At 38.7% G+C, this 23,195-nt stretch overlaps 2 protein-coding genes and 1 long non-coding RNA gene across 5 annotated transcripts in view; 1 reads left to right on the forward strand and 2 right to left on the reverse strand.

The window, feature by feature from the left end:
• Positions 1-10,256, reverse strand: part of LOC103155733 (uncharacterized) — a 37,717-nt gene extending 27,461 nt beyond the window's left edge. The window contains exons 1-2 of the long non-coding RNA XR_478071.2: positions 10,198-10,256; positions 8,408-8,596 (exon numbers count right to left, since the gene is read on the reverse strand). This is a non-coding gene — a long non-coding RNA (uncharacterized LOC103155733). The remainder of the gene's footprint in view (positions 1-8,407; positions 8,597-10,197) is intronic.
• On the forward strand, positions 721-4,699 carry pck1 (phosphoenolpyruvate carboxykinase 1 (soluble)). 2 transcript variants are annotated; one of them, XM_016663791.1, is made up of 10 exons: positions 721-905; positions 1,189-1,447; positions 1,944-2,128; positions 2,221-2,424; positions 2,541-2,728; positions 2,814-2,976; positions 3,066-3,290; positions 3,419-3,550; positions 3,652-3,747; positions 3,866-4,699. In XM_016663791.1, exons 2-10 carry the CDS (start codon positions 1,224-1,226, stop codon positions 4,321-4,323), a joined length of 1,875 nt encoding a protein of 624 aa, XP_016519277.1. In that variant the 5' UTR covers positions 721-905; positions 1,189-1,223; the 3' UTR covers positions 4,324-4,699. The 2 variants fall into 2 exon arrangements, with proteins under 2 accessions (XP_016519277.1, XP_007577585.1); XM_007577523.2 differs by having other exon boundaries at positions 722-905; positions 1,163-1,447.
• A 2,525-nt stretch (positions 10,257-12,781) lies between the features above and the next one.
• The window catches only part of pmepa1 (prostate transmembrane protein, androgen induced 1), a 37,738-nt gene continuing 27,324 nt past the window's right edge, over positions 12,782-23,195 (reverse strand). For both annotated transcript variants that reach the window (XM_007577533.2, XM_007577534.2), the window contains exons 2-5: positions 22,188-22,342; positions 19,607-19,660; positions 19,175-19,530; positions 12,782-18,438 (exon numbers count right to left, since the gene is read on the reverse strand). In XM_007577533.2, the coding sequence (XP_007577595.1) occupies positions 18,126-18,438; positions 19,175-19,530; positions 19,607-19,660; positions 22,188-22,342 (878 nt within the window). In that variant the 3' untranslated portion in view covers positions 12,782-18,125. The remainder of the gene's footprint in view (positions 18,439-19,174; positions 19,531-19,606; positions 19,661-22,187; positions 22,343-23,195) is intronic.

A 23,195-nucleotide genomic window follows, 5' to 3' on the forward strand; every position in this document is an offset into this window, starting at 1 on the left:
CAAACCCTGAAATAGCAACAAGTCAGGTTTCTGCAGTCTTCATTCCCCTGTACTGTATCTTTCACAGCAGGACCATGTCAAACTTAAAGATGTGTTAATCAAATACAAATATCTCCTCTGTTAAAACAACGACTATATCCCTCGTTATCTTCAGTTCTCTGCGCACACCAACCCCTGACTGAACCTTTAACTCAACAAGCCCCCAGATGTCAGCCAATACAAAAGAGGCCAGCCAAAATGTTCTCAACGTCACACTGCAGACTCACGACAGCGAACCCTGAACTTGCATCACTTACTGTGTCAAAGTTCAAAATCCTTCGCTGCAGCGCCAAGTATGAATTGAATGTTAAATATCTTAGGCCAAACTGCCTTCTACAGAAAGAATAATTAGCAGAAAAAAATGTTTGAATCACACAGAAAACATTTTCTTAAGGAATTTTAGATATAAAACAGAAATTTTGCTTCGCACCTAATACTAAGTTCCCAATATATGTATAATTAAAACAAGCTCATCTCTCAATTAATTAAAGACATGACAGATTATTATTGCCTTAATGAGCAAAAAGCTGACGTCTCCTCAGTCTGAGATTTGAACCCTTTATCATCATTCATCTGACACCGGGGGGAACCGGTTCTGTGAAGATGACATGACGTCCTGTGGTTAGTTAATAATTATTCAGTGGCATGTAACACTGTCATTTCAACACAACAAGGTTATGCACACACCTCCTGACACACCCCTCTCCCTGTCAGAGGGAAATCCCAGGGTATAAAAGGAGCAAACCTTCTCCAGAGCAGACACAGCGGACCACCAGTCCTAAACTCAGCTGAGAACAGCCGTCACCGAGAAGCTTCAGCCGATGAGGCCAAGCTAACAACTTCTTGCTCCCAACAAATTGTTGAAGGTAACTTCAAAACTCAGTTTTGCAGCTCTTGCAGCCATGGAAAGATGACATGAAATGAGATGTTTCTGAATGCCATCAGAGATGAACCAGAATCTGAACAATTGTGACGTTTTCTGTGTAAAAAGCTAACTTTTATCTTCTGTACCTCTTTTTCTCTTCATGGTTTTATCTTTTTCCCATTCCCTTTTGCAAACTTTCTCCCAACCTTTTTCTTCTTATTTTACTTTCCACTACTTTCTCCCCACCCTTCACTCCAGACATCCTCTCATCTTTTCTCTCGCAGTCTATCGACTTGCTGTTTCTCCGGACTCCTTCACCATGCCTCCTCAGATCCAGTCACAGAACCAGAGCGGACTCAGGGTCCTGCAGGGTGAGCTCAGTGCCCTTAGCCCTGCGGTCAGAGAGTTTGTGGAGACCAATGTTACCCTGTGCCAACCCGAGTCCCTTCACATCTGCGATGGCTCGGATCAGGAAAACCGAGCCATCCTAACTCAGCTGGAGGAACAAGGGATGATCAAGAAGCTCACCAAATATGAGAACTGGTAGGTTGATCTGAAGCATTTAATTAGGGATGAATTCCTTCATGTGAAGGATTTCTCTTTGAAGGGTTTTTCTAATTTGTTGCAAAGTGCTGCAAAGAAATAGGGGCTTAACAGTTTTAGTATGAGATTTTTTTGTCTACCTATCACTATAGCTAGAGTTGTTTTTGCAGCAAAGCATCAGTGGAATCAGTAAATTGTCCAGTCATGTTGTTGTTGATGATAGTTTGCATCATTCTGTCATCAGTCGTTGTTTTGATTGACAACAAACTTAGAAAATATTGTGCCGTCTGACAAACCAGAAAGTCCAGTTAGTTCAGCTAACCAGAAGTGTTTACCAGCAGCTGAAAAATGTGATAGATGAGAATGACTTGCAACAAGCTTAACATCTGTAAAATTTGTAGCTTTTTCTTTTTATTTTCTAAAACAAGACAGAAGAACAAAGACATGATTTGCTGTGAATTTGTCTTTCTTATCCCTTATATTTCTAATTTTACAGCTGGTTGGCTAGAACAGACCCAGGGGATGTGGCTAGAGTCGAGAGCAAGACGGTAATCGTGACTCGGGAGCAGAGGGAAACGGTGCCCACGCCACTGGGAGGTGGGACCAGCCAACTGGGGCGTTGGATGTCCCCGGAGGAGTTTGACAAAGCCATGGCTCAACGGTTTCCCGGCTGCATGAAAGGTACTGTAATGAATGTCTATTTTGAATCAGTTGATGAAAGTAAATGAAAGAAAAGACAATTGTAAGCAATCCTTTTACCTTTCTGTCCTCAGGTCGCACCATGTATGTGGTTCCCTTCAGCATGGGCCCTGTCGGTTCTCCCCTCTCAAAGATTGGTGTCGAGCTGACCGATTCCCCCTACGTGGTGGCAAGCATGAGGGTGATGACCCGAATGGGGAAGACTGTGCTCAACGAACTGGGAAATGGCGAGTTTGTTCGCTGTTTGCACTCCGTCGGCTGCCCTCTCCCACTTAAAAGTATGTCAAAAAAAGTTTACCGAACATGTATTAATATGCTACTTTCTCATTTTCCAAATGTTCCTGCAAACCAAAATAATTCACATATTTTAAAAATTCTCTGATTTTCCTTTCAGAGCCCCTGGTAAATAACTGGCCCTGCAACCCTGAGCAGACCCTCGTCGCCCACATCCCAGAACGCAGACAAATCATCTCATTTGGCAGCGGTTACGGCGGAAACTCCCTCTTGGGAAAGAAGTGCTTTGCTCTCCGCATTGCCTCACGCATTGCCAAGGAAGAGGGCTGGCTTGCTGAGCATATGCTGGTAAGCAACAGGCACAAAAAAGGATTGAAGCCATTTCCAACAGCTTTTTCAATTCTGAAGATGACTAAGTGTTTCTCCTGTTCAGATTCTAGGCATCACCAATCCTGCTGGAGAGAAGAAGTACATGGCAGCAGCCTTCCCTAGTGCCTGTGGTAAAACCAACTTGGCCATGCTCTGCCCAACGCTGCCTGGCTGGAAGGTTGAGTGTGTTGGAGACGACATCGCCTGGATGAAGTTTGACAACCAAGGTAAGAAATCTTTCACTGGCCATCAGCTGTGGAAAACTGAAATATCAGGAACAACTATGAAAACTAACAGATGTTATTCCTGTTCTTAGGCAACTTGCGCGCAATCAACCCTGAGAATGGATTTTTTGGTGTTGCACCTGGTACATCAGCTAAAACCAACCCCAACGCCATGGCGACCATTGTTAAGAACACCATCTTCACAAATGTAGCAGAAACCAGTGATGGTGGCATATACTGGGAGGGAATGGAGCAGGAACTGCCTGAGGGAGTAACGCTCACATCATGGAAGAACAAGCCCTGGAGTTCAGAAGACGGTAAGAAACCCACAGGCTTAAAATAAGACCAGAACAGATTTAATAAATTACTTAGATATCTAATAAAATACAAACTTTCCATTCTGTTTAAAGGCAAAAAATAAATTGTCTTGTCTGTTTCTCTATAGGGGAACCCTGCGCTCACCCCAACTCTCGCTTTTGCACCCCAGCAAGTCAGTGTCCTATTATTGACCCACAGTGGGAATCACCAGAAGGAGTCCCCATTGAAGCCATCATCTTTGGAGGCAGGAGGCCAGAAGGTGAGCAAACATTGAATCAAGAGAGAGGAGTAAAGATGTAAATTGGGAGCAGAAAGTAAGAAAAGATTAGCAAAGATGCTAACATAACTGATTCTCTTCAGGTGTTCCTCTGGTATATGAAGCCTTCAACTGGCAACACGGGGTATTTGTTGGCGCAACAATGAGGTCAGAGGCCACTGCAGCAGCTGAACACAAAGGTCAGTGACACTAAGAAGATCTCCTTTGGTCTTTTGGGTATTTTACAATCTGCAACTCCACAGAAGTGAAGTAAAGCCACACTCACTCACAGCCTCTCTCATTTTTTTATTTACCTAGGCAAGGTAATCATGCATGACCCCTTTGCCATGCGACCTTTCTTCGGCTACAACTTCGGCCAATACCTCTCTCACTGGCTGAGCATGGCCGACCGTCCAGGTGCCAAGCTGCCCAAGATCTTCCATGTCAACTGGTTCCGAAAGAGCCCCAAAGCTGGCTTCCTCTGGCCTGGCTTTGGAGACAACATCCGCGTTTTGGACTGGATGTTCAGGCGAGTGGATGGCAATACCGGCGCCATGCCTTCTACGGTGGGCTACCTGCCCTGCAACGACTCCCTGAACCTCCAGGCCCTAGAGGGAAAGGTGAACCTCAGTGAGCTGTTCTCCTTGGAACATGAGTTCTGGCAGAAGGAAGTGGAGGAAGTGAGGAAGTATTTCACCACACAGGTGAACGATGACCTGCCCAATGAGATGGCCCGTCAGCTGGAGCTGTTGCAGCAGAGGGTGAAGCAGATGTAGTGAGGAAGAAAGCAGAGGTTAGGTATTTTTAATGGAAACTACATGGATTTTTGTCTTCAGTTTGTCAATCATAAAGTGATACGTATGAGATTCAACAAGCTAGTTGGAATTGTAAAATATGTCTTCATAGAGTTTAATTTCGCAACCTTTATGAGCAATCCTTCTTTTAATATTTTTCCATGTTGTTTTCCTCTCTGCTACCTAGCAAGAAATACCTAATGATACTTTTTGGCATGGCTAATTTCCTCCAGAAATATTTATTTTCCATCCATATGCTGTTGTAGCAGGACAGTGTATTTAAAACCATTTGTAATATGTTGTCCTACTCCGTGTATGTCTATTTAAAGGTAACTTATTTCAGATATACATCATCGTTTCCTATTTAAAGGGATAACTGTTTTCTGTTCATGTTATTTGATGTCTTAATTTATTTTTATACAACACTGGTGACATTTTGTTCTGTTTATTATAATTTGAATCTCTCAAATGAGAAGACAGCAATAAATGCATTTGAAGATATATTTGTGATTCTGATTCATTTTTCAGTGGTTTGCCATGATGACTTTCCTCCTTTTATCGTTAGGACATCAGTAGACAAAGCATGTTTATATCAAAACATTTTTTACAAACACATGAATTCTGCAATGTACTAAAGAGTAGCAATTAGCATCATCTGAAACAACTGACTCAAGAACTAAGACAACACAACTAAGGAGTAGCATCAAATTAATTGAAACATCTGATTAAGTATTTCATAATGTCAGACAAAACATTTACAAAATTCTGATATTTTAAAGACCAAGACAAAAGACCAAGACAAAACAATGCTTAAGGTCGTATTTGTATAATGTATCTTAGAAGAGGGTAAATACTGCCAGTGACATTGTATGGTATTTACTGTATATTCAAATGTCACAATAGGCTGAGCAAACAGAAAACACAAGAAAGCATATGTACAAACATGAACTCTCACATTCACAGACTTCGGGTCTGTATCTCATGTATTTTTGGTTAAAACATATTTGTCCTTCATTTAGTGGATTTATTTTCCAGAAGATGGAGTATCCCAAAGTTTTATGTAAGAGTAGTGATACCTAATAATAATATTAATGAGGAGAAAACATATTTAATATTTAAATATAATTTGGTTTAGTCGTCTAATGTTTGTACACAACTCTGATGCATCGTATGAGTTCAGGATCCTTTTTATGCTTAAATATTTTAGATCAGAGTTAAGCTACTGCTCTGAAAATAATCAGGTGCTGGAAAATAATAAAAAATCTAATGAAGTACAAAAAACATTGATTGTCATACAGAAGCTTAAAAGATCAGAGAGTTTGGATGTTAAAATTCAAAAATATGCAAAGTATTGAATTTCAAAGTAAAAATCAACCTTTTTTTAAGGCTGGTGGTTTTTTATTTTATTTTTATTTTTTTTAAGTTCTCTTCATAAGCAAAAACATCTCAGATGAACATGGAGTACAAAACCCCGGATCGTCATCAGCTGAACTGTGTTTGTGGGAGGCCACATGTTTCTGTCCCAGTGGTCACTGTGGTTTCATAACAGGTGAAGATAATGAAGGAACCACAGTTAATCATCACTCGAATGTTTTTGACTTTCTCTCACATTGAAATTCTGTGTGCTGATAAAACTTCTGCTGTTTCATGCTGCTGTAATCTGTTCCAGAAGGATTTTAAAAACACAATACAAACAAGTGTAAGGTGCTCCAGTAACATCCGCTGACAGATTACAAGGAACTTCCCTTCTTCATTATGGATGCAACATTATAAAAACATTCAGATTTTTATTCAGTCCTGCTTCTCCTAAATGTTGTCAAGCTATTGATGGTATTTAAGTTTTATCTTTTCCTGCTTTAGCAGGTACAAACAAACACAGCTTTCAGAGGTGATCTTAACGTCACTTCAGCAAATTTAAAAGTCCACACATCCCAGCTCATTTGCAGCTGGTCTGATCTTTAAGATGTGTGAATTTTCTAATGATGTTCATAATACAGGATGTGTAAAAAATAATAATAAAAAGCTTTCACATGAGCTGTATGTCAGTTGCAAAGTGGAATAGTTGCATGACCTTTCACCTACATCTTTAAAAACCAGAATCTTGTTTAGTATGTGTCTAAGTAAATCTTCACCACTGATTCTTTTGGCAAGAAGACAATTATTTTTTTCGGATTACGCTGACAATTATTTACTTGTTTTCTGCCATGTGCAGACAGTCTGAATGTTCTTGTTTTTCAGCTGCCTTATCTGAAGAAATAATTACCTTGCAAGAACGTAAGCTCCTAATTTTACAGCATGTCCCAAACATGTTTTTGTGCTCAGCTCTTATCACATTTTCTGTTTGTGATTTAACAGGATTATCTGTGAATTTACACATTTGTTTCAGTGTACAATTTATACCCTATGTTCCTGTTTTCTAGGTTTGTATGGCCTAGTTATGTAACATGATAGATCAGTTACTCTCACCATTTTTGCAACAGTTTTGGTTTTTAGAAATGTTATTGTCACACCATTACATAATATTATAGTATGTATATTTTCTCACATCATTTTAAATTCTACTCAACCTAAAAAACAGTAATAAAAAATCAATCAAATTTCTTTTTTTCCAACACATTGTGAGATCTTTAGCCTCATGTTATAATATTGTTATTTTTCTGAGCAAAATAATTATTTCAGCTTTTCTGCATCAAACAAGGAAATTATGACAGCCGATGTCAGACTGCCCAGGGCAACTTTGGCTACTTTATAGTAACTTACCACCACCAGTGTGCCAATCTGTCCTAGTTAAAGAGCTGTACTATATTTTACCAAATAGTAAGGCCTCTTATTTTTTCTTTATTGAAATAAACAGGAGGTACATCCCATGTCCTCAGTTTTATGGTGTGCAAATTGTGTTAATATTCAATATGCATGTATAAAAACATCATGAAAGGATAGTACTGTGAAAGTTATCTGCTTACTGAGAGATTATCTCACAAGCGAAGTTGTAATTCCCAGTGAACATGAATGAACAAGCGAAGACAGTTTCTGAGAGACAAATTGTTCTAAGAGATAAAAAAGTTTATCAGCTGCTGCTGCTCAAATAAAGGCTTGGAGTCCAGCATTATACAGTAAGGACTAGTGAATGCTGACTGAGTTTGTTGGATTTAAGAAATATTTTCCCAATTTTCAAAGAGATTTTTGATAGTTTTCCATATTTTGTCTCATCTGTCTTGGGTCTTCCTTTCCTTCCTTAATACTTACCAAATTTCAACAAAATCCACTTTGCTAAAAAGAAAAAAACTGCTAGGCCAGTCAATGACAAGCCATCACAGACACACAGCACCACCAATGCAGGAACACACTCGCCTCTAAGCTGGGTTACAGTAACGGATTAACAGTCATATTTTTACCTGGTGAGAACCAAATCATGTATGAGGACAACACGCAAACTCCATGCAGAAAGAGCCCAGGGTGAGATTCAGTTGCAAGGCAACAGTGTTAAACTGTGGCAACGCGCAGCCCAACCTCAGTTCACCCTTCATATATACTGGAGTGAAACTGTACTAGAAATACCATTTGTTGTCAATCACTGCAAAAATGCAAAGTGGATCAGTTTCCGGTTTTGAATGTAGTTATTAAACTCATTTAAAGTCAGGTTGCATTTCTACAGCAATACATCGACAGAGCCAAACTGTACGAACACCAAAAGGTCATTTTAGAAATCATCTCAGCAGATTTAAACTCGCAGGTTGAATCAATGCTTATTGGAGACAGACTGGATGCAAAGTTGAAAGGTCTTGAAACAGATTAGTGCACGTACAGCAGCTTACTTAGGAGAAATGGTGCATGTCTTGTGTCACATACAACAATTTACACAAAGTCTCAACAGTTAAGTATTTCATTGTTCACAGACAGCTGAGTAAGGGAGAACAGAAGGAAGGGAACAATGTGAAGTTGTGCAATGAAAGGACAGTCTGCAGCATCAAAGGTGAGTTCTTATCAGCTGTGAATGTAATATTTGCACAGTGAGCTGATAGAGCTGACACAGTAACACGGCCCGGAGGTCCGGTCAGACTCTCACCTCCAGTAAAACGTCAGCAGTGACGCTTCCTGCTGGGTGCCGCTGGTGATCAAAGCTCAGAGGGAATTCCAGACGACGCGTGGAAAAGCTGCAGCCAGAAAACTCCACACTTCACCAGCAGATCTGATTCGAATCACAGCTCCAGGAACACCGACGTCTGTTCTTTCTCATGTTTTAGCCTTTATATACCTGCAAACAGAGAAATTATTTTAAAGAAGTAAAAAGTCAACTTATTTTTTTCATGTCTGGGGTGAAGATGAAGAAGATATTCTTCAAAGTATAAAACATATGTTTTGTAAAACAAAGACTTTAAAATGCATTAAAGTGCAAAAAAATATATTTCAGTGACTGATATTGATAAATATAGCATATCTGATTGATTCTAGCATTAAAAATACTAGAAAACCGTATTTTCTGGTTTAATTTTCAAACCAGAAAATTGTCAAGACAACAAAGACACAACAGTGTAACAGCAAATAAGACAGGTTTCAAAATCAAAGAGAGGACTATTAATAAATAATGTTAGAGCGGGTCACAGTCATGCTGTGAATTTCTCCAAATTAACTTAATATTATTTAATTCCAACATTGGCATTTTAGAGATTTTATGTGAAACAATGTGACCAGAACAACTTAAAAAATCTGAAAATAAAAGTCCTTTTTCAAAACTACCCAAATTCTGAGCTTTACAGCCGAGCCTTTGAGACTCATCAAGCATGTTCAGTGTTTCTCGCTTCTATATTTGGCCAAATAAAGACATTTATTGGTGTCTCTTTGAGAGACACACCTGACAGACATATCCTGGTAAAGACTAAAAGGTACAAAGTTTGTAAAATGACTCACTGACTGATTTTTGATTGTCAGTGATCAACCTTTTTCATTTCATTTCCATTTTACAACCTGTAAGTAAATCCTTCATATCTTTTCATTTCGCCATAAACACACAGAATAGTATGAGGTAAGACAGCAGGGCGCCAAGTATGCAGCAGGACAGTAAAAAACTGCAGTAGCCTGTAGTAAGAGCCGTCGTAGAAACTTGGCAAAATCACAAAACTGTAACGCAAAGTTCACTGGAATCTGCGTAGTAACTGGCTGGGATCCATTTGGGATCTGGGAATCATTTACTAACTGATCAGAAATCTGCCAGGAGACAGTCGGACAAAAAATCAAATCCGGTGTGTGGCAGGTATGTCCTGCCTCGGCAATTTATTAGGTTATTGTAGGCAACTCTTACCTTTAGTTCATCTTGAAAAAGACATTAAAAAAAAGAAAAAATGAAAGGAACTGATGTCTAACCAGTGTGAACAGTATTACAAGTTTCGGTAACATTTATTTGAAGGGGTGTGCATAAGACTAACATGACACTGTCATAAACATGACATAACACCTGTCATGAACATAAAGAAGTCTTTATGATTGTTTATGACAGTTGTCATGAAGTCTCATTCAGTAAATAATGACACTTTTAATGCAAAGTTGCTCTAAAAGTTGCATTGAAAGTCCATTAAAAATGCCAACTTATCATAATTTACAAAATCATGCACCAGCAGGTGACATAAAAAACACATTAAAAAAAAACGCAGCACAGTTTGGGAAGAACAGTCAGCTTGTTCACACATTTGCTGCAACAGTACGGTCTAACACTCGACAAAAACATTCCATCCTCCGCTGAACTATATATAAAAAATGAAACGAACATCTTACAAAAAGTGTTAGCTAAAAGATAGTAAAACATTTTGTCATCAACTGCAACTTTCAGATAGTAAAACAGAAGTTCCGTGAGAAACTCACCTTCTTCCGTAACAGCCATGAACGGAAAGAGGAAGTGACGTCACAGGTCACGACCGCAAAACTTCAGCTAAGCGAAATTTTCTCAAAATTATAGATTCTTTTAAAATAATAATTTCAAGATAAAAATGAAAGACAATAAAATTAAGAAAATAAAAAATAAAAATACATGAATAAACTTAACAAATGAGGGGATTTTTGTGGAATGCATTATGTTTTCGTTTTTCCACGCTACAACTGCTGGTTGCATTTAATCATTTGAAAGTTTTAAATTCTATTGTTTTGTTAATTTTATGGATCATTCACCACTTTGGTTAGTTCCTGCTATTTTTATATAAAATTTTTAAAAAGTTGTCTTGGCTTGATGGTTGAAATCTTGGATCTTAAGTCAAATTGATACCAAATGGACAGAAAATTGACTTCACAGGCCTCAAGGTAAAAGAGCACTTAACTCTTAGATCAAGTTAACCTGCTACTTCAACAGGACTTTGTGAATGTGAATTATTAAATGACACATTTATGAAACATCCTTTATAAGGACAGTGGTGTCTCAGACAGATGCCTTTGCCGATTGAACTAGTAAATAGTGAAAGTTTTCAGATTTTGTTATTTATTCAGGGTTTAGTTTGCAGGATTATAAATAGAGATAATAATGGATAACAATTATTTTTTTAAAGTAATCAAAAAACATGTCACTTCTTGTTTAAACAACATTGCTTTCTTTTCAAATTAAAAGTATTTGTTAGAGTTTGTGCATCTACACATTCCTGCCACAGGTTGTCAGTTTGAGTTGGAGACCAGCTGAGAAAACACTGAGACTCACAGCTGATATCAGGATTTCACATTAACCAATCATTTAGTGGAAACCACTGAATCTTTATACGTTTTCTGATTGGCTACTCAGTTATCTTTACTTTCTACTTGTAGATTTACAGAGGTTGCTGTCATGGTTTTATGTGAGGACATAAGCCAATATTTGACCTGCCATAATTTTGACTCTGATAGAAATGTACTGTTCTTTATCTACCCCACAGCCATATAACCTAATAAACCAATAAAACTAATCAAATGCTATACCTCTGTAAAAGTCACAATCAGAAAAAGTAAATGTAATTAAGCTGCAATAAACAAGGTGTTTGAGGAATGGTTTAGCAAAACTTGAGTTCACTTTACTTGAAAAATTAAAAACAAAATCATTATTGAAGCAACAGCAAATATAAAATTGGTGGTCAAATGGAACCAATGAACATTAGCTCGCTTGCTTTTTCTTTTTTCTATGAAATATCTCAAGACATATTTAAGTTTCTAGACACAACTAAGACAAATAAAAAAGAAAAACAAAGTTTATGCAAAATATGAGCCCATATTAGAAATTCAAGGCAGAAGTTCTGATATTTTAAAGTCCAGGTGAGAAAGAAACACTAATTGAGTGGTCCTGTGTCTCGAGATGATATTTTGAATTCAAGGTATATTTAAAATAATTAGCAACAGTGAATTTCATTGCATACAAATTTATTAACTTCATATGAACTTATATTTGCTTTTTAAATGTGTCTGCTTAATTAACTGCACATTTTTATACTTTGAGCAATTTTTCACTGCGTTGTGCTTGTCTGACAATAAAGTCTGTCTGTCTGTCTGTCTGTCTATAAGTACTAAAACTGTTACTGAACGTCATGGTGTCTTTGTTGAATATTTTAGCTTTATTGACTCAAATGGTGAACATTTGACAATTAAGGTATTAATCGCACAAAGTTAACATTCTTTTTAAATGCCACTAGAGGGAGCCAGTATACCACACAACTCACTCTCCCTTCATTTTTATTTTTTATTTTTTGTTGTTTGATTTTTTAGTGTTTCCGTGCTGCCACACACCTGACTGAAATAAATAGAAGATTAAAAAGCTCCTCCAGCAATTAATGAAATGCTTAGGACGTGATGTAAGCATTGTTACTTAGATGTTTTGAAGCAAGTACTCTTTTAAAATATGAAAGACAATTGGTCCCAAGAACGGTTGGGATCCGGTGCTCTAAACTCTAAACTCAGTCATTTTACCAGGTACACTACGGTGTTCGCTTGTTAACGCAAACATGTTAACATCTTTCTTCCTTTCTCTTTTTCTTTCCTTTTTTCTTTCTTTCTTTTAGTTTTTGGATGGGTTTACTGCAGGTTCAGCCTATAACATGAAATTTCTGTAAAACCAATTGAAGTGCACCATCTGGTGGACACTGTGAGAAAATCAATCTGTTATTTTTTGTAAATCATTTGGGCATTAAGCTTTGCAAATCCAAATTGAAGATATGTGACATGGCTGTATGTGTGATAATGTTCAAATAAACCTGTTATCATAGTAAGAAAGTTTATTTCTTAAAGTCAAAGACAGTTTATTTCTATAGTGGATGAGCTTTATGTTCTCCCTGTGCGTTCACTGGTTTTCTCCAGGTACTCTGACTTTACCATCCAAAATTACATTTACTCGAGTAACTTTTTAGAAACAATGCACCTTTAGGATTTACTGCTATGATTTGTGTAATTAAAAACTTATCACTTTTTGAACCCCATGAAGAAATAAAAAAGACAGGTCAGGTGTATTTATAAAACTTTTTTATTTGTACTTTTGTTAATTCAAAGGCTAACTGAAATGTGTCCGATTCTTACCAAGTTCTGTATCACCAACAATGAAGCATTGTTGAGTTCTTTTTGCAAAGAATATAACATAAACCCATCAATGTGAACATAAGTTAAAAAGAACTGTCTTAATACACAAATAAGCAGGTATTATTGAGAATAAAATAGATCTCTATATAAGTGTGTTACCCATGCTGTGAGATAAAACTGTCTGGAGTTTAACCCCCAAAAACTTTTCTGCAATGACAGATCACTGGATCCTCACAACTTGTTCTGTCATGGATGGGTTGTAAGATTCTGCTCATTGCTGAAAAGCTGACCGTAATTCATGTTTTTACATTTAATTTTACTTTTCTCAAAGGTGGGAATCCGGAGCAGAACAAACTCACCACACTGTACAACTCCCACCATTAATGTGCCCTCAGGATTAAACTCCACAACGGCTGGAAGACTTTTTACAACAGTCGCAAGCGTTGCGGCGCAGTCGTAATACAGAGGTTTTATTTAAATATGAACACATCACATACTGCAACAAAAAGAGAGTGTTATCACACACGTGGTTTTCTACAACATTGTCAGAGGAAGAGGCGCCAGTGCAGCGCTGATTCAAAGAGCGGAGAAGCACACAACACTGCAGCATGAGAGGAAACACACAAAAAGGGGGGAAACCTTAATTTTCTCCAGTCGCCTTGTGCTAATGACACATAAGTGCTTCCAGAACGGCTTGTTTCTGGACTAATGTCTTAAATTATCAGGTGAAGAAAAATGGAGATTCAATAATTCAGAATACAGCTTCTGATTTTGCTGCTCTGTTATGAAAATGGTGTTTTCTTAATAAATTTGGGCATGTTTCCTCCCTTTTCCTGCAGGATTCCTTACATCACACAGCCAGGCTTATTCAATGTTCCAGGCTGTGTTCGGTTAAATGTCAAAAGGCAACAGTAATGTAACACTGGACACCAGAAGGCACACATGTAGAGTTTAGAGACGATAAGAAAAAAAAAACAGACTTTATACTGCATAAGAAAAAAAATAATAAAAGGAATGACTGAAACTCTTTATGCCAAAAATGAACATATAAAAGCACAAATTTGCAAACTAACAACAACACCTTCAACTGAAAAGGGCACTTAAACACAGAAGCACATGTCACGGATTTCCTCTTCTGCCTTACTGATCTGCAGCCTTTGTGTGTTTAGGTAGTTTCACACTCTCAAATTTTACAAATGCAAACAGTTTTCTGTGTGAATAGTGAGATAAAGTGAAATCCTTTTTTCTCTCTTTCTAAAGTGATAAACAACAATAACAACAATAATTCAAAACAAGATCTTACATTTAACACACTACGTTAAAATATCACTAATATCAAAAAGGCAAAAAGTAGTTGTATTGCAACAATCTTCTGAGGCATCACTATTGAAACCATCAATCTTCATCAGACTCATCACCACCATCCAAACATCATCATCATCATCATCATCATCGTAGTCTGAGACAGCGCGGCCAGGGATGATTGACAGCCCACACAGGCCGCTCACATTTAGCCCATCTCAGCACAGGCAGGCACACTTACGTACGACATAGCAACAACAACAAACGACGAACATTTCCACGGAGACCCAAACTCGGTCGGCCAATGGCAGAGGGGAGCCCTTCTTGGAAAGGAGCTCTGTGATTGGACAGCGGGCATCTCTTGGGAACAGGAAGAGCTCAGAGACAGGAGGAGGAGGGAGGCGCTCTGGAGAAAGACCAGGTGTGTGTGAGATAAATGGTTTTGCTGTACCTTGTGTGGTCCACAGTGAGAATGGTGGTGGTGGTGGTGTGGGGGGGGGAGCACTAGATGAATGAAAGTGTGTCTGGCTCTTTAAGTAGTTTATTTAGACTGCTGTGTGTGTGCGGTTGTGTGTGTTTGGTTTTTGTCTAGACAGCTGGCCAGGCCACATCGCTGCACATTTACTGCACAGGAATACACACCCACGCGCCTTTCACATGCCCTGATACACACTAACTCACTTAAGAGCCATCAAATTGGCATAAAGCATTAAAAAAAGAAGATTGTGAAGAGAGTTTGCAGTGCATATGAAATGATTTTTGCCTGCATATAAATGTTTGATATGTGTGACTTTCCTTCTTCCTCCACTTGTCTCTCTGGGTTTTGTCAGCCAGTGCAGGCTTTTCATATAGTGGGATGCACATATTTATTATTATTATTATTATTGTTGTTGTTGTTGTTAGCAGTGGTATTCTTTTTCCCAATCATCCTGATCAGAGCCTTTTTCAAATCTTTATTCACTCGTTACAAACCTTCTTCTCTCTGGTTTAATGGTCAGGAATGATTCATGATCTAAATATCATCCTTCGGTAGTTTTGGGTGGAGGGCTTAGTTCCCTTTGAGTCATGATTTTTTTAATCTTTAAGTGCTTGACTTTAACATATGTCATTGATTAGAAATATCTAAAAAATGTTTTACTTTGGTTTGTACTCTAAAAACTCACTCTGGTTGGTTATAGTTTAAGTAATTTTGTCAGCATAGATTAACTAAGGTGGAGATTTGGGATTTCTTCCATTATTCAACACAAATTGGTTTCTGATCAGGTTGTGTCGTTTCTAAACACTTTGCTGAGATTAAAAAAGCACCTGGAAGTCAGTTATTGACCTACTGACTTAATACTAAAACTGCTAGAAGAGTCTATATATTTAGAAAGTCTCAACGTTTTTGTTGAGAACAGGCTTGTTAAAGTTTATCTGTTCTCTTTTCTCATAGCAGACTTACAGGGATGGTTCAGATGTTGAGCAGTTAATGACATACAGTAGGAAACTTTTCCTCCATCTTTAAAAATATTTCAAAGTGGTTCACTCTTACTAATGTTGTGTTTTGTTGTTGGATTTCACACTCATGACCAAAGTAGCATGGGGTATGCTAATCGGCAAGCTAGTTTTCTACAGTTCTTAAACTATTAGCTGCTCATAATCTTTTAAATCATCTGAATCATCCATTTAAATCAGCTTCAGCATCAATTTGGTTCAATAATTGCATAAAAACTGGACGACACAAAGCTCAGCTGGTGTCGTCTTTACATTTACAGACTCATAATGGGTTTCTATTTCTACACTTGTAAAGAGCTGACACAGGATGAGTTGCTATTAACACTCGTGTCACTTGTCAACACTTCAGTGTGTCTAGTTTCAACAACCCATCTTGTGTAAAAAATAAAATAAAATAATTTTGCTTAAGAACTTCAACAAAATCAACATACCAAAATATTACTGCCAACATTATCCAAGAACTGTTGGGCCACATTCATGGTCCATTCTGATTAAGTTTTAAGAGCTTCGTTCAGTGAAACTCAGCAGATCTGATGCTGGACTGATTTATACATTTTTATCAAGTGTAAACTTTGAAGACTCTCATCAACAGAGGTAAAGGTTTCATATTGTGAAATCTTTAATCGAGGATTGTTGTCTCTTTCCCGCTGCAATAAAGTGCTCAGAGATGCCCGCAAAAACTAGAAGTTTACCAGAGTGAACAGAAAGAATGTTAACAGGAGGTTCAGAGAAATGGTGTTATGGATCGTGCATAAGAAGCCGCCACGGTGCACAGTCAGCATATCAGATATTTAGGGACCTGTTGGGCAACAGGCTTTCTTCCTGAGTAATGCTCCACAATGAGGACATTAGGCGTCTCTCTCTTCTCACCTAATGAGCATAAAACTCTGACATTCAAATAAAACACCCAAGCAGGATTAAAAAACAAAAAACTAACTCTACAACATCCTACTCTACTCCTTTCTGCTGTTACACACCGTCTTGATTAGCTCAGACGCTTGTTAAATGGCACAGTCTGATTAAGTTGAGGAAACGTATGTGCTTCACTTGTTTGGTCGAGGTAGTAGCAGCCAGCTTTGGGATTGCTAATGATTCGGCCGACAGGAATGAGAGAGAGAGAGACGGGAAAGTTTCTGGGTTTTTGATTGGACCCACAGGTGAGCTGCTGACATTTGGTTGGTTCGCTGGACTCAGACATTTGCATAAACTGGAGATTTTTTTTCTTCTTTCATCTATGGTACAGACATTGGACTGTCTGAGTCCTTTGGACCAAAGTCAGAGTCTTCCCATCAACTGATAGTGGCTGCTGTGCACCGTGCTGCTCGCACACTCTGGTAAATCATTTCCAATCTCTTTTCAAAACCACAAAACACAGAGCTCCTTCACAATAAAAGTCCCTCTCAAATGTTCCATCTGCGCATACTAAAAAAATAGTGCAATGCTTTTCAGCAATTATATAAATAACTCTAAATTCGTGCTTTTCCATTCTCGTTCATACATGCGTGTATATATACTCCATATGTAACGAATATACAAGTCAACATGTACGTTTCAAAATGTTCAAGGTGAATGTTGGCACCCTCACGTGTTTCTCACGTCTCTTTTTCTAAAACTAGACAACAAAAAAACAAAGAATGCATCAAGTTTTAAAAAGATACCCCTACTTTCTCGACGTTCTCCTTTAGCAATAATCACCGCAGATTCTCCTTCTGCAGCCAACAGTCGGACTTTGTGCAAACCCTCTTCAGAAGACATCAAATTGAATCAAGGATCTCCTGCAGGAGTTGGTCGTTATAAGGCAGAGCTTCTAGCTTTAGGACGTTTAGCACTGTTGCTACACATGCTGAGCTAGTTTTACGATTATGCTAACTAAATCTAAACAGAAATATAGTCAGATGTGCTATCATGCCCCGCTGGTAAAGCCAAAGCCCGGTGCAGGAGCTGCTGCAAACTTTGAAGTTGGGAAACGAAAAGAAGAAGAAGAAGCGAAAATTTAAGGACTCGAAGCAGCAACGGAGGATTATCACAAGAAAACGAAACAAATCCTGCAAGAACCGAGACGATTGAAGTGTTCTGCAGGCTTGGAAATGATACGTCCTATAGAGGCAAACAGAACAAGTAAATATTTATAACAAAGATCCATCAGATACAGGAGAGACGAGAAATTTACGGAGGCTTCTATCCACCTTCATCTTTTCCACTTTACGTCCTTCTTCTCCGCCATCCCGCGTTCCTCTGAAGCGAAGTGGAAAACCAGGAGAACCGGATGTTCTCCTGGAGCTGTGCTCTGCAGAGGTGATGCAGATGTTCTCACTCAGGCCAAGTCCGACCGCACATCCGCCGTGTAACCATTCACACTGGATGTTAACGTTCATGTCATCATGCCTCATTGTCCGCGGATGATTTCCCAGATGGTGAGCTGATGGAATTTGGCTCTTTTTTCTTTTTTCAGCTGGAATGAAGAGAAAGCAGTCCAGTCACACCTGTTCCGGCTTCTGGGATTTCTCCTTTGTGTTCCTTGTGTTCCTGTTTTCCACACTTCCTTGCTGCTTGGGCAGAGGTCTGAGTAGGCCGTGTATGAGAGAGGACGGCGCCCCCTGCAGGGACGATACAGTCCGATGGCTCTGGGTGGAGGCGAGTGTTGCTGGGTGGTAAAAGTGCCCGATGGCTTCGCTGTAAGTCGGGGGAGTTCCCTCGACTTGAGAGTTCTGCTTCTGCTGCCGGGACAAAGCCTCTTGGGCCTCCAGCACACTAATACCTGAATGGACGCTGGGGGGCGGAGCCTGCAGCCTGGGGACAGAAGATGGAGGAGGAATGAGAATGATGGGAGAAACAAACGCAGAAAACACGTAATAAGCCCTACATATACAGCAGACAGAAAAATAACTGGAAGATTGGAATAAGAATAACTCTTGGTCAAAGTTTATGTAATAAGCTGTTTTTGAAATAAATATTTTTAAGGGCAGAAAGTCAGAAAAGGACCGACTAATGTTTTAATGTTTTTCCTCTTCTTGTTGAATTAATAGCTGCACTTCTGTGAGAGAGAACAAATAAAATGTTTCCTTTCTTGGCAACATTTTCAAAGCAATTCACTTGACAATAAATCTCTACTTGCTTTGTGTTTCTTTTTCAGCATTGGGTGTTTTTAGACTTATGTTTGGAAAAGTTAACACTGACTGAAAAATAAATCTTGAATAGTTGAATGTCTGGGAGCGAGAACAAATTGAAAATTTCCTTTCCTACCTGCCAACATTTTAAAATCAATTTACCTGACAATAAATCTCTACTTGTTCTTTTTTTCAGCACTGTGTGTTTTTTTTCTTTTTTGACTTATGCATGAAAAAGTCAAAAAATGACCAAAAATTAAAGAAATACTGAACAGTTGAACTTCTGGGAAAGAAAACAAATAAAAAGTTTCCTTCCCATCAACATTTTAAAAGTTATTTACCTGACAATAAATCTGAAATGACTTTGATCACACGCGAGTTCTCCAAGCTAGAGAATAACAGCAGCTGTGCTGTGTTACCTGGCCTGCAGGCAGGAGTGGGAGGGGTCCAGGGCGTGGGAGTCAAACACTGTTCGGTTGGGCGGAGGGCGAACCGACTCGCGGTTCAGCTCCATCTGCTGTTCGGGGTCCCTCAGCTGCAGAGTGCAGGGCCCCTGGTAGGGAGGCGGCTCCTCGCCGTCTGAGAGGGAGATGGTGGGCGGGAGGTCGATGAGGCTCTGGGGCAGGTAGGGGTACGTCGGCTGGAAGCGTCTCGGGCCGTACGTCTGCTGGAAGCGCTGTGATTGAAGCAGAGGCTGCGGCTGGCTGGGCTGCGGGTCGCGCTGCAGGTACGACATGACTCCTCTGTCCGGGGGCCGCGGGTTGTACACCTGGTGCTGAGCGACGAGAGACGTCAAGATGATTAGCTGCCTTAAGCTGGAGAACAAGGAGCTTATTCCAAACAGAAGTTACCTCGTTCAGGCCACTGCTGGTCCCAGTGCTCTCAGACGACCACAGGCTTCCCTCCTGCAACAGGAAAACCATCAAACTTCAGTCAGACTCATCTGCAAACTGAATGCAGCACAAACTACCAAACAAAAGCCAGAAAAAAGGCACAAACTTGTAGAGGACTAACTTTAGAGATTTTAACTGTAGTCAGAAAACATCCATGATGAAAGTTAATAATTAAAATATAAAATGAAAAATAAAAGCTATTTTTAAGCTCATGGATTCAATTAAATACAAGTGTACAACAGAAAACTATAAATGAAAAAAAATATAATAATAAGTGAGTTAAAATGTAAAAGGGCAATAAAATACCTGGAACAAAAACTTAAAAAGCCTCAAATTAAACAAATGAAAATAAAACTGAATCACTGAGAACTTGACTTTAACCTTTAAATGATAATATTTCTAAAAGATCAATGTGCATCAGAGAAAAACTGAAAAAATATTGAGGATAAAATTCACAAACAACCAGTGAAAATGTAAACTGTATATGTTTGTGTTTATGTTTTATGCCTAAAACCAGATAATTGACTTATGGTAATTCCATGTATTTTCTACGGTAATAAAATGTTTTGGACGTTATGGTCAGAAACTGTTGATATTTTACAATTTTTTACCGTGAAATTTAGACTTTTTTTTGCATTGTAAAGAGAACTTTACTGTCCATTTGGGGTTTTTTTTATAGTAAAACTTATTTCAACAGAGAAAATGTAAAAAACGTGATAATCTAAAGTATAATGAGTAACAAGAGTAACGTGAAACTGACCCAATTAGACCAACTTATTCAAGATTTTTTTTATATTTCATTGTTATTGACAGCTTCAGATACTTTTCCAACTTTTTTTTTCTGCAAGCTTATATCTGATTAAGTGTTTCTCCACTAGAGGGCTCTGCTGGTGTGTAAACTGAACTCCTCTCCATGATGCTTTTAACATTCTTCCCTTTGTAAAATCTTTTTATGCATCCTCATTTTTCGCTCTGCTTTTTCCTCAGAATCTCACCTTGACCTCTGTGGTTGATTAACTTCTACAGCTTCGTGCTGAGAGGAAATTAGCCGACTAAAACGGACATTTCAGCAGTTTTTAGGAAGATCAGCACCTCTGCCGCCTGACATTCCCTGTCCGTTTGAATTTCCTTTCTTTCAGAGAATTTCGATCTGCTTGTCTGCTTGGATGTGTGTCAGTGTGTCTGAATGCTAATCCAAACTAACTAGGACACTGTCACTCCCCTGAGCTCTTCACAAAGCCTCTATGTGTGACGTTTATCCTTCATCCCTTAATCATATCTTACTTCCCGACTGGAGCCACAAACACACACGCAGTGACTCAGGAAGCACGAGTGAAGTCATATGTTTGAGGAAGCCTCAGGTGTATCTCAGTGGATGTGTTCCTCAGAATAGACGCCGGTTCCCTTCACGAAAAAAATGAGTCAGTGTGCTAGCATTAGCCTGCAGCAGCACTTAATCACTGGAATTGCATGCTGTCTGTCAGCATGCCTGAAACTCTGACTTCCTTCTTATTCTGTCTTTCAATACGACCGTCTTGTCATTGCCTAATCCCCTCTAACAACCACTTATATTCTCAGAAAGCTATGGCAATGTCTCAGAAATTATAATGTAAGCGGAGCTTGACTGTCTTTCCAGAATCTTTTCAGAAATTTCCCAAAATACTTACGGAAATATCTGAACATGTGATCCACAGGTTAGAAAGAAGAGTGGAAAATTTACGTCTGCTTAGCTGATCCATAGTTATATAACTTAGAGTGAAATGCTTCTTGGTATCGACGTAAATGGAGGTTTTAAAAGTTTCAAAAATGCTGAAATTTCAGACCAGATCAAAAGTTCTTCATTGAAATCCTGACGGTGTCAGAAGACCCAGAGTTTACTCTGATAGTACGGAGTAGAAAGAAGTGGAGCACTTCCCATCCTGTCACAATAACAAATTGTCCCAGGAGTTGTTCTGATAAACGATAATATTGTTGTTTTGAGATGATTTTCAAGCATGGGATAATAATGCAAGAACACATTCTCAAGTATCAATAAACCTTAAATTCTAATGAACATTTAACACTGGAACCAGAAGAAAATTTAAAAATCCAAAACAACAGAAACAACAAATAAAATGAATTATGAAGTCTCTCAAAGAAAGGGCCTGTTGAGACCAAAGCACCAGACTGAAGACTTAGAAAAACGAAAAATCATGCAAATGGAAATTATTGAGCTCGTTTTAATTAATCTTGAGATTAATTTATTGTTATTCCCTCCCCAACCTGTTGCTGAACACAGCTAAAAGAGGAAGGCTGCTATCAAAAAATAGACGGATGGATGTTCTAAAACTACATTTAGCAATCTTTGAGCTAGAAAATATTCAAACTTTTTGCTTACGTTTGTGCATTAAAACAAAAATAGCAGTAAGCAAATCGCCTGAAATATTACATATGCTAGCTTGTGTTACTACTCAACAGTTAACAGCGTCTGCTTCTCTGTTTAAAATAAAAGCATTTATCCACGTCGTTGTCCAGCCAGACTTCAGGAGGAGCTTCTTACATTGGCCAGCGGCAGGTGCCTCCTGCGGGCGGGCGAGTGCCTGGAGAGCAGGGAGCGCGCAGACAGCCGGTAGTGGTTGAGCAGACAGGTGATGACCACCACCATGACCATCATGAACACCACGATCACCAAGATCTGGACGAACTCCAGCTGGGCTGCAACAGCACAAACACCAAGGTCAGCATGTGATCTCAACTAACAAGCAATAAAAAACAGATTAAAACTTTTTCTACATGCATAGAAAATGCCACAAGCGAGTCCAGTTATGTCATCAGGACTTAGTCACCTTGAGAGCTGCTGATTATTAACAAAGAGCTGCAAAGCTCAGGCTGAGAGTCAAACTCCACCCAGTTGCTTTGTGGGAATAAACCAGTTTCACATTATTTTCCTCCACTGGATTCTTTACAACTGAAACAGTCTTCATAGATGCATAACAATATCCCTGAATGAAAGTTGAAAATTTATTTTATAACCTAAGATGTTGGAAACAAGCAGGATGTCAGCCCAAGAAGTTTTATTAAACTTCAGAAAAACAGGTAAATATATTTCAGTAAACTTCTCGACTAATGTCAGGGATCTCAAAGCTGAAAGGAAAATGGAAGAAAAATTTAGAATCAGCTCATGTGAACAAAATAATAATAAGAAATATAGCAATATTAAAGCACAACAACCTTATTTACACACAAGCTTGAATTCAGCTGTGTGAGTTTTAGGGTTTTGGTTTTATGTGAACTGAAAAAGAAGAAGCTGCTTGCACAGATCTTATGAAAATAAGTTTTTAATATAAAACTAAAGAAATTTAACATTCTTCAACTTATGAAGCAAAAATTATTACTTCTATTGAGATTAAAGATGGAATAAATTCAAATTATGAAATAAAATTACCAAAACAAGGTCAGTGTTTTATTTCAGACATGGAGGAGGTCAGGGAATCACATACACACACGCACACACGCACACACACACACACACACACACACACACACACACACACACACACACACACAC

Source organism: Poecilia formosa, unplaced genomic scaffold (assembly GCF_000485575.1).
Source record: "Poecilia formosa unplaced genomic scaffold, Poecilia_formosa-5.1.2 Scaffold445, whole genome shotgun sequence".
Lineage (NCBI taxonomy): Eukaryota > Metazoa > Chordata > Actinopteri > Cyprinodontiformes > Poeciliidae > Poecilia > Poecilia formosa.

Excerpts from the sequence above, each read along its gene's own strand:
- pck1 (XM_016663791.1), top strand. The coding sequence starts at position 1,224 with ATGCCTCCTCAGATCCAGTCACAGAACCAGAGCGGACTCAGGGTCCTG. Across the intron at positions 2,129-2,220 it reads GTTTCCCGGCTGCATGAAAG|GTCGCACCATGTATGTGGTT; the intron begins GTACTGTAATGA and ends TTCTGTCCTCAG. Across the intron at positions 2,729-2,813 it reads GGCTTGCTGAGCATATGCTG|ATTCTAGGCATCACCAATCC; the intron begins GTAAGCAACAGG and ends TCTCCTGTTCAG.